The following is a 10,429-nucleotide window of genomic DNA, read 5'->3' as shown; positions in this document are numbered from 1 at the left end:
TGCTTGTCTGTAAAGCTTTTGATTTCTCTGTCGAATCTGAATGAGATCCTTGCTGGGTAGAGTAATCTTGGTTGTAGTTTCTTCCCTTTCTTCACTTTAAATATATCGTGCCACTTCCTTCTGGCTTGTAGAATTTCTGCTGAGAAATCAGCTGTTAACCTTATGGGAGTTCCCTTGTATGTTATTTGTCGTTTTTTCCCTTGTTGGTTTCGATAATTTTTTTGTGTCTTTAATTTTTGCGAATTTGATTACAATGTGTCTCGGCGTGTTTCTCCTTGGGTTTAACCTGCCTGGGACTCTCTGCGCTTCCTGGACTTGGGTGGCTATTTCCTTTACCATGTTAGGGAAGTTTTTGAGTATAATCTCTTCTTGGGTCCTTTTTCTCTCTCTCTCATCTCCTTCTGGGACCCTTATAATGCAAATGTTGTTGTGTTTAATGTTGTCCCAGAGGTCTCTTAGGCTGTCTTCATTTCTTTTCATTCTTTTTTCTTTATTCTGTTCCGCAGCAGTGAATTTCACCATTCTGCCTCCCAGGTCACTTATGCATTCTTCTGCCTCAGTTATTCTGTTATTGATTCCTTCCTAGTGTATTTTTCATTTCAGTTATTGTATTGTTCATCTCTGTTTGTTGGTTCTTTTTTCTTCTAGGTGTTTGTTCTTTAATTCTTCTAGGTCTTTGCTAAACATTTCTTGCACCTTCTCAATCTTTGCCTCCATTCTTTTTCCAAGGTCCTGGATCATCTTCGCTATCATTATTCGAATTCTTTTTCTGGAAGTTTGCCTCTCTGCACTTCATTTAGTTTTTCTGGGGTTTTGTCTTGTTCCATCATCTGGTACAAAGTCCTCTCCCTTTTCGTTTTGTCTGTCTTTCTGTGGCTTTCCTTTCACAGTCTGCAGAATTGTAGTTCTTGCTTCTGCTGTCTGCCCTCTGGTGGATGAGGCTATCCTCCACTGATACTTTTCTAAAAAGCATTTTTATTTTTGAAATTATTCCTTGGCTTGAAAGGTGTGTAAAGTTTATACAGCGGGAAACAATAGCATAACTAGTTTTTAAAGTGAATCTGTGAGCCCCAGTTTCCTAGAAAGTGGTTGTCATAGAATCATGGATTCTTAGATTTGGGAAAGACTTTTGCTTGAAAGTGTTTTACAACATCCCTGTGAAGTGGTGATTCACTCTGCTTAAATTTCTCCTTTATCTTGTTTTCCTTGTATTTTAAATCCATATCTGAACCACTGTTAACAATTACTTTTGCCTTACACTGAGCTCCAGTTTCATAATTTCAACTTTACTAAATGTGATTCTACTCCATGGGCCTACACTCAAAACATTGTACAATTGACAGTGTTTATATTTTTGTTCCGTTACAGATTATTTACTTTAATGTAAAATAGTATTTTGTTCGCAGCTTTTATTTAAAAAGTGGCACTGTTCTCAGTTGGTGATGTATTCTTGGCAGTTGAAAGCAATAGGAATGTATGGGGTTCTTTTGTCCTTGTTAAGTAATGGCACAATGGATCTGTGTTTTATTTAAATGTTTTCTTGGTATAATGCTTACATATTTGTTTCAAGTTGTGCGTAGACTAAAAACTTAGGTTTTCAAGCTCTTGTCAATATATTTAAGTAATAGCTATCTCTATTACAAGTTTTGATAAATTTGTTTACAAATGAGTCTACTGTGAAGACTGGTCCTATTGCCAGTTTTTGCCCTCTCTCCACAAATTTGCTAGATCTTTAAATAAATTTAGGTATTTTGTTTTCACTTCAAGATTACAATTTCAGAATATGTTTAACATAAGGTATATAGTTCTCAAAATATACTTAATATGCATACATCTTATAAAAATTGTCTATTAACTTTTTTTTTTCCAGGGTTCATTGAAAAATCCTTAGTGATATTGACATGTTTCAAGTGACATAAATTAGCCAATGACTCGGAATGATGGATTCCCCGAAGATTGGAAATGGTTTGCCAGTGATTGGACCAGGGACTGATATAGGGATATCTTCACTCCATATGGTGGGGTATTTGGGAAAAGTTAGTGAACTTATTTTTTGCCTCAGTGCAAAGTTGGTTTTTTTCTCTCCTATTTTTAAGACTTAAATTTGGTTTTAATTTTACCAGTTAATTTGAAAAAAATTGTATCTTCCACGGAAATCTTACAGTAATGGCGAAAGATTGTTCTCTGTTTACCTCTCTCTGTTTTATTGATATGTAAAAGTAGAAATAAAACATAGACCGTATAGTTTACTATTTGAAAATGTTGAACGTATTTTCAGTGACAGTTGACATTACTTTTTTTCTTGCAGATAAAACTGATGCTATTTTTAACACTTAATTTAATATTTAAAACTAAAGTATATTCTTTTTGGAACAATAGCTGTATTAAAGCCTATATGCATTTATTTTATTTGCTGTCTTTAAGATATCTTGCCAGGACACTTCTAGGTAAAAAGTGTACATTTTTTTTCTGGTTACTTTTCCATTTAACTTTTTGTAATTTTATACAATGTAGGAATGTCTATATTTTAATTTACTTTTTTTCTCCTTTAGAATTATGATTCATCTAAAGTACCGTCAGATGGGTATTGCCCTGCTTGTAGGACGAAGGGAAAGTTAAAAGCCTTAAAGACTTACCGAATTAGTTTTCAAGAATCTGTCTTTTTGTGTGAGGATCTGCAGGTAAAGTATTAATCTTAGATGGTATTGAAGTTTTCGCCTTTTGCTTTTCTCTTCAGTGTTTAAATTTGTACTCATTTTGTAGTTTTTAGATTGTATGTTTTTAATATGTAGTTAGTCTCTAGATCTGTCTGGTATATAATTTTAAATATTTTATTTTGCCACTTGATTTCCTGAGTTATTACATGAAGATGTTTGTTTTTATTGTCATTAGACTTGTGAGAAGAGAGAGTATATTTCAAGATTTTTTTTTTAAACCTTGTGGAGCTCCTTTTAGCTGTTGTTATTCTCATGTGTTGTTTATTAACTTTGGGACTTATTGAAAAGGTTATTAGTCTCTAAATATTATGTACTTAAGGCTCTAAATATCTTAGAATTATAGTAATTTGTACCCACTGGCACAACTTTTTACACAGGAGCTCGTTAAATTCCATAATACTCTATATTTTACTGTACTTGACAACTTATGAAACTGTCATATACATACTTAATTCTCAAAACTTTGCAAGGTAGGTATTCCCATGTTATGAATAAGAAAACAGATGCAGAGGGTTTAGGAACACAACATCTTCATAAAGCAGCAGAGCAGTGATTGGAATACAGTCTTCTAATGTCAGATATGTATTATTCCAGGTAAACTAGCAGTTCATCAGAATCACTTGGAAAGCTTTTAAAAAATTTCTGGGTCTCACCTAGATGCTTATTCAATAGAGTTGGTCCAGAATTCTGTAGTTTTATAACTTTTATAAACTGTCTGATGATCAGCCAGTTTTGGAAAATACTAGACTATATTATACTGTTGGTGGTAGATACTTTTGTTGGGTAACACTTAAAGAAAATTTCAGGTATTCTTACAAATAGAAATAAATTATTTTTTTGCATTTATGCAATAAATATTTATTTGTGTGTCACCATGTTGGCACTGTTCCAGATGCTAGGATACAGTGAATAAAACAAAAATTTCTTGCTCTCAACAAGGCTATATTCTAGATTGGGAAAGAAAATAAAAAAGGAAAGCATACTTTTTTGTGTGAGGTAATGAAAAGTGCTGTAGAGAAAAATAAAGCCACAGGGACTGGAGTATCAGAGAGTGGGTAATTTGCAATTTTAAATAAAGTATAGGAGGAAACTTAATTGAGGAAGTGACATTTGAGCAAAGATCTGAAAGAGATGAAAAGGAACAAGTCCTGTGGATACCTGAGGAGTGAGCCTTCCAGGTGGGGAGAGTAGCAGATACAAGGTCCTGAGAGAGTGGAGGCTGCCTGTCCATGTTTGTGCTACTGCAGGGAAACCAGCAGAGCTGGATCGGAGTGAGTGAAGCAGAATAAGGGAAGATAGAATGGATCCAGTAAAGCCTTGTAGGCCGTTTGCTGGCTTTTACTATGAAATAAAGAACCATGGTAGGGATTTTGACAGAGGAGTGACATGATCTGGTTTTCATGTTGAAAAAAATGTGATGGGCAAGATCTGAAGCAGGGAAATGGTTGGAAGGCAGTTGTAGTATTCCAGGGAGAACAAGTAGTGGCCAGGTTGATGAGGCATGGTTGGATTCTATATGTATTTTGATAGTTAAAAGGATATGCTGAAAGAGTGGGGTACATGGTAGGAAAGGGAGGAATCGAGGATGATCCCCAGATACTTGGCTTGAATAATTGGAAGAATGGAGCTGCCGGTTGCTGAACTGAGAAGGACTTTGGGAAGAGGAAGATCTGGGGGAAAGATGAAATCAGGAGCAATCAAGCTTGAGGCATCTATCTAATAACTGGGTATATGGAGTAAACAGTTGGATCTATGTGTCTGGTGTTAGGTGGAGAGTCTAAGATTGGATATATACATTTGGGAGTCATCAGCAAACTTACATGAACTTACATGGTTCAGTAAGTAATTGAACCATGAGGCTGGGTGAGTTTACCAAGAGTGTGGATAAAGAGTTGCAAAACTGAGCCCTGGAACACTCCAGCATTAAAAAGTTTGGGAGGTGAAGTGGAACCAGCAAAGAAGTGAGAGACATGGAGAGTGAGGTAGGCGTAATCTCAGGAAGGAAAGTATATTGTCCTGGATGTCAAGTGAAAAATATTTAATGAAGGAAGGAATGATTTACTGTCAATTCCAGTGAGAACTCAAGGTGGCTGAGGACTCAACTCACCATTGACTGGAGTGTCATGGGGGTCCTTGCAGGCCTTGATTAGAGTGGTTTTGGTAAAGTAGTAGTGGTAAAAGCCTGATTGGAGTGAGTGATGGAAAATGGGAGAGGAAGAATTGAGAAATATAGACGTCAGGTAGTACCTGGAGGGAAAAGTTTTACTTCTGTTTGTTTTTAAGTTGGGAAAAATAGCAGCATGTTTGTACACTGGTTATATCCAGTAGAGAGGGAAAAATAGGAGAAAGTGTCACAGAATTGCTGGAGGGATATCCCTGGAGCAAATGACGGGCTCTATTGCACAAGGGGAGGGCTTGACTTGAGGAGACTTGACAGCTCAGCTCATCTGTAACACCAGACTCTACAGAGTTTACTAATTAACTAGCTCAGAATAAAGTTGTAGAATTGTGAGCACTGGAAAGAGAGAAAAATAAAACTTACTGATTCTAGAAGAAAATTACTTTTTTCCCTCTTCTGAACAATACGTGATATTTCAGTAGAGTTCTTTAACCAAGGACTACCAGAATAGAGAAGTCTCTGTTCTCAGAACAGTGGTTTTAACTATTATGGTTAGATGTGTTTTTTGCATTTTTAGTTTTTGAAGCATTATTTTTTAAGCAATGAGGAAAAAAAAATAACCAAGACTTTAAGTATATACTTTCAAATGTAAAAAAAGAACTTTAGAGTAATTATTGATCTAGTTTTTAGAAAATGTTTTCATCGTCAGTAAGAGCCCAGTGTATTTTATGAAGTACATTGGTTTACACCAGGAGTCAGCAAACTCTTTGTATATTACCCACTGGCTAAGAGTGATTTTTGTTGTTGTTGTTTTTAATTAAGTAGGGGTGCTGGTGGGATGTGCACACCATGATTTTGACTCTGCTTGAGGATGGTAAAGGTTTTTTTTTAATTTTTTGCCTTTAAAAAAAAAAAGTAAAAATTTTTTTAATTGTTAAAAAAACATAAAATTTACCACCTTAACCTTTTTTTTTTTTTTTTTGCGGTACGCGGGCCTCTCACTGTTGTGGCCTCTCCTGTTGTGGAGCACAGGCTCCGGATGCGCAGACTCAGCGGCCATGGCTCATGGGCCCAGCCGCTCCACGGCATGTGGGATCTTCCCAGACCGGGGCACGAACCCGTGTCCCCTGCATCGGCAGGCGGACTCTCAACCACTGCGCCACCAGGGAAGCCATCTTAACCATTTTTAAGTGTACAGTTCAGGAGTGTTTGCTATATTCACATTGTTATACAACATATCTCTAGAACCTTTTCATCTTGCGAAACTGAAATTCTGTACCCGTTGAATAACAACTTCTCTTTGTAGCCCAGGCAACTACCATTCTACTTTGTCTCTATGAATTTGACTACTCTAGGTACCTCATATAAGTGGAATCATACAGTTTTTGTCTTTTGTGATTTTACTTAGCATAATGTCCTCAAGGTTTATCCATATTGTCGCATATGACAGGATTTCCCTTTTTAAGGCTGAATAATATTCTATTGTATGTATATACCACGTTTTCTTTATCCATTTGTTTGTCCATGGACATTTGGTTTGCTTCTACCTCTTGGCTATTGTGAATAACGCTGCAGTGAATATGGGTGTGCAAATATCTCTTTGAGGTTTTGTTTTCAATTTTTTTGGATGACTCTGAATACAAAATTACTGCTATTGATTTTTAAAGTGTTCTCTGTCTTCTGACATGTGGTAGGACTAAGGAAATAATCTCAGGGTATAAAGTTGAGGGTCAAGTTGTTAACTGATGGTGATCGCACAGCTAGTTGGTAACAGAAAAATCAAGAACTTGTCCTATTAAACTAAAGAATTTCGAAGTAAGTACAGTATTATGCATATAGTGTTCGCTTGTATAGAAAATGCTGTACTTTAAATGAGAGCATTTCAGTTAGTTGTTGCTGTGAAGTGAACCATCTCAAAACTTAGTCACTAAAGTAACTTAATGGCTTCACTTATGATTCTGTGGGTTGACAAGGCAGTTCTTACACTTCACATACTGTTGGCTGGGACAACTAAAATGTACACATGGCAGGCTGTGGATGCTAGCTGCCAGCTGGGAGCTCAACTCAGGTAGTCAGCCAGGATCTCACTTCTTTTCCATGAGGGTCTCTCGGTGAGGTTAATTGGGACCCTTACAGTGTGATGGCTGGGACTAAGAAAGGTTGTGCAGAAAGAGGGCTCCAAGAGGGCAAGCCCAATAAGCCAGTGCTTATTGAAGCATGGGCATCCTGGTTGCTAATGTCCCATTAAAGCTAGTCACGTGGCCAAGCCTGAGGCTGTGTGGCAGGGGGCTGACGGTACAAGGGCATGAGTATCTGGAGGTATAGTTCTTTAGTTCACTAGAGGCCACCAAGGGAGCAATCTACCATACTTGTGTAGAAGAAAGCATATTTTAAATGAGGGCACACGGTATGTAGATTTCTTGCATTCGTCTTATAAAATATTTTACTAGTTTTCACACTTAGGGAAAATTCATTGATTATTTTAGTGATTTGTTTACTCTTGATATTTGCCTGAAATTGTGTTCATGCATGGTGAAGTTATTAAAATTCAGCCAGTTTGATTCTTAGACCCAATATGGGTGTAAAATTGATATGCTGATGTGCTCTCAGATTAATACTCAGTTTCAAAACTGAGAAACAATACAGATTACTCTGTGCAACTTTTTTGGTTTGAAAATACTTTTCTAGTTTTTAATGCTATGCAGTGTACCTATCTTAAAAAGAATAATACACTCATAAAATGTTGGAATTTTTAATTCACTCAACATTAGATTCTTTATTAAAGCAAAATTATGTACGTTTTCCTTGCTAGCTTACTCTAGAGTAACTCAGATTAAACCCTTGATTGTTCAGATTAACTAGGAAAAATTACTCTTTGGGGATGAAATTTTTGATTAAATAGCTGTTTATCCCTGGTTCCTTCAAATTTAGATTGATAATATTGTATACCCTCTCAGGTCAAAGTAATGCTAAAATTTTATACATATTTTTCATGATGTAGAATCTGTGAAGTTAAAGCTTGAGCTTATTTGAATTTTTAGTTTTTGTTATTTTTTTCTTTCTAGTGCATCTATCCCTTGGGCTCTAAATCACTTAATAACTTAATTACTCCTGATTTGGAAGATTGTCACACTCCAAATAAGCCTCAAAAAAGAAAGATCGTGGAAACCAACTATAAAGAGTCACCTCTTTTAGCAAATTCCAAAAAGACTAAAAATCATAATGGTATTGATGGTGAACAAGTTTTGAACAGTAAACATAATGAAGAAGAGTATGATGAAACCTCATCAGACTTGCTTGGTTTACTACACGGTGGTCAACAGAATCCAGTTAGGACAACTGATTCCTTGGAGCAGAATGAGATTTTGGAAGCTGATATTGTTGACATGGCTGCTGAAGAAGATTCTACTGTGGTTGATGTTTCTGGAACTGGAGGGACTGCCCCTCAAAATGAAGGATGCACATCTGAACTGGAAATGCCGTTGGAGAGCAAGCATACCTCATTTTGCCAGACTTCATGTGTCCAGTGGAAAAACGCATATGCTCTCTGTTGGTTAGACTGTATCCTGTCAGCATTGGTGCACTTGGAAGGGCTGAAAAACACTGTGACTGACCTATGCTCTAAAGAGGAGTCTGTGTTCGGTCAGTTGTTTACCAGGTATAATCAAGCCAATGAGTTTCTGCACACCAGTCAGTTGGATGGAGTTAAAGGTTAGTAATAACATTTTATTTCTCTTTAATTTTTAAAGAGGTTAATGTTGAACGTTGTAGCACGTGAAAAGATGCCATCAGTAGCTTTTGTTTTACGTAGAACCTCGGAGCAAGGAGCATAGGGACCGAGTCTGTCATGAAGCTTGAGTGAACACCAGTTGTGTTATCATGACTGCCCAAAAGGCAGTCTTTTTCGAAAACTAAGAGTAAAGAATAAAGAGGCTATGGCTGTATCTTAGCTGTCAGGGTAATGGTGGTCAACATAGAGTACATCAAAGTACAACTTTAAGTTTTTGAGTTGCCGTAAGGCAGAATAAAGAAGTAAATACAAACCATCCATAATCCCACAACTCCCCCAAAATCTCTTTTCACAGTGAGGGCTATATTTTTATTTTCTATAAAATAGGATACCCATGAACCCAAGATAAATTAAAATATTTCCAGTGACTTGCATCTACCTATGTGTTCCTCCACATCCCATCATCTACCTCCCCCAAAGTTAATCATTATCCTGACATGTGTTATATCAATATGTTATATCATTTCTTGTTTTTTAATAGCTTTTCCTACATATATATGGCTAAGCAATATATTGCCTAATTTAATGTTTTGAACTTTATAAAAAAAGACATACTGTACAGTATTTCTTCTGGGACTTTTTTTTTTTATAAAGATTTATCTATGCTGGTTGTACTGCTTGTATTTGTGTTTCATTGATTTTTGTTGCTATATGATATTTCCAGTTCGTAAGTATATCAGTCTGTAAGTACATATGTGTATTTATTCATCTGTCATTCGGTTGTTTTTTGCAATTGTAAACACTGCTGCTGTGACTATTCTTAGGCAAGTCTCCTGGGGCACAAGAGTTTTTCTTGGATATACCATAGGATAGACTCTGAGTTCAGATTTACTAGATAATGGCTAATGGTTTTCCAAAGTGGTTGTACCAGTCTACTCCCATTAGCAATGTAGAAGAAATTTTCCTAATCCATATTTCCTCCCTTGGTTTTTTTCACACATGGTGATTTTTGCAATTTGAATGATATATAAAATGGTTTGTGGTCTTGATTTGCTTTTCCCAGATTTTAAAGAGGTTGAACAGCTCTTTGTATGTAGATTGACCCTCTGTTCCCTGTGTGAAGCCTGTTTGTGTCTTATCCCTGTTTGTTGTATTGTCATGTTCTTATTGATTTGTGTGAGTTTTTATATGTCCTTGTTGCTATATTTATTCAGACAGGTTACTGAATCTCCCACTTTGTATCTCATGTTTCTACTTTTTTAAAGATATCTTTTGATGACAGAAATTGTTAATCTTTCCTTTTATAGCTAGTAATATCTGTGGTTTTAAAAAGAAATGTTTCCTTTCTCCAAGATCAGAAAGTCATTTACCTCTGTTTTCACTGAGAAGTCACAGAGCTTTGCTTTTTACATTGAAATTCTTAGTTCAACTGGAGGTAATTGTGTCTGGTATGTGGTAACGTTTCATTTTTTTCCATTGCATAGCCAGTTTTTCTAGCTCCACCTTTTTCCTCAATTGATCTGCCATGCCCCCTTTGTCATATAACATTCTATGTATGTGTGCAGCTGTTCCTTAACTCTGCTTTGTTTTCTTGGTCACTTTATCTGTCCCTGCACCAATACCACACTTCTAATTATTAGGGCATTTTAGGTCTTGCTATCCTCATCTTTATTCAACTTGACTTTGATCATGCAATCTTTTATACAGATCTTATACATTGTTTCCCCATTGTTGACTATTTTTCTGTCTCTGTACCAATGCCATACTCTTTAATTATTATGGCTTTTGGGGTTTTGGTATCTGGTAGGTGGAGAATCCTAACCTTTATGCAGTTTGACTTCGGTTGTGCAACATTTTACTTTA

General features: G+C 36.2%; 1 protein-coding gene across 3 annotated transcripts in view; it reads left to right on the top strand.

Annotated features, from left to right (window-relative positions):
* The first annotated feature begins 910 nt into the window (after positions 1-910).
* USPL1 (ubiquitin specific peptidase like 1) overlaps positions 911-10,429 on the top strand; it is a 32,688-nt gene continuing 23,169 nt past the window's right edge. For 2 of the 3 annotated variants that reach the window (XM_029210214.1, XM_029210212.1), the window contains exons 1-3: positions 911-2,036; positions 2,553-2,681; positions 7,902-8,547. In XM_029210214.1, the coding sequence (XP_029066047.1) occupies positions 1,938-2,036; positions 2,553-2,681; positions 7,902-8,547 (874 nt within the window). In that variant the 5' untranslated portion in view covers positions 911-1,937. Of the gene's footprint in view, positions 2,037-2,552; positions 2,682-7,901; positions 8,548-10,429 lie in introns of those variants that run through there. The other variant, XM_029210215.1, reaches the window with a different exon arrangement.

This window comes from Monodon monoceros, unplaced genomic scaffold, assembly GCF_005190385.1.
Source record: "Monodon monoceros isolate NGI ecotype Baffin Bay Population unplaced genomic scaffold, NGI_Narwhal_1 Super_Scaffold_8, whole genome shotgun sequence".
NCBI classification, from domain to species: Eukaryota; Metazoa; Chordata; class Mammalia; order Artiodactyla; family Monodontidae; genus Monodon; species Monodon monoceros.
This window is presented reverse-complemented; position numbering and strand designations above follow the sequence as displayed.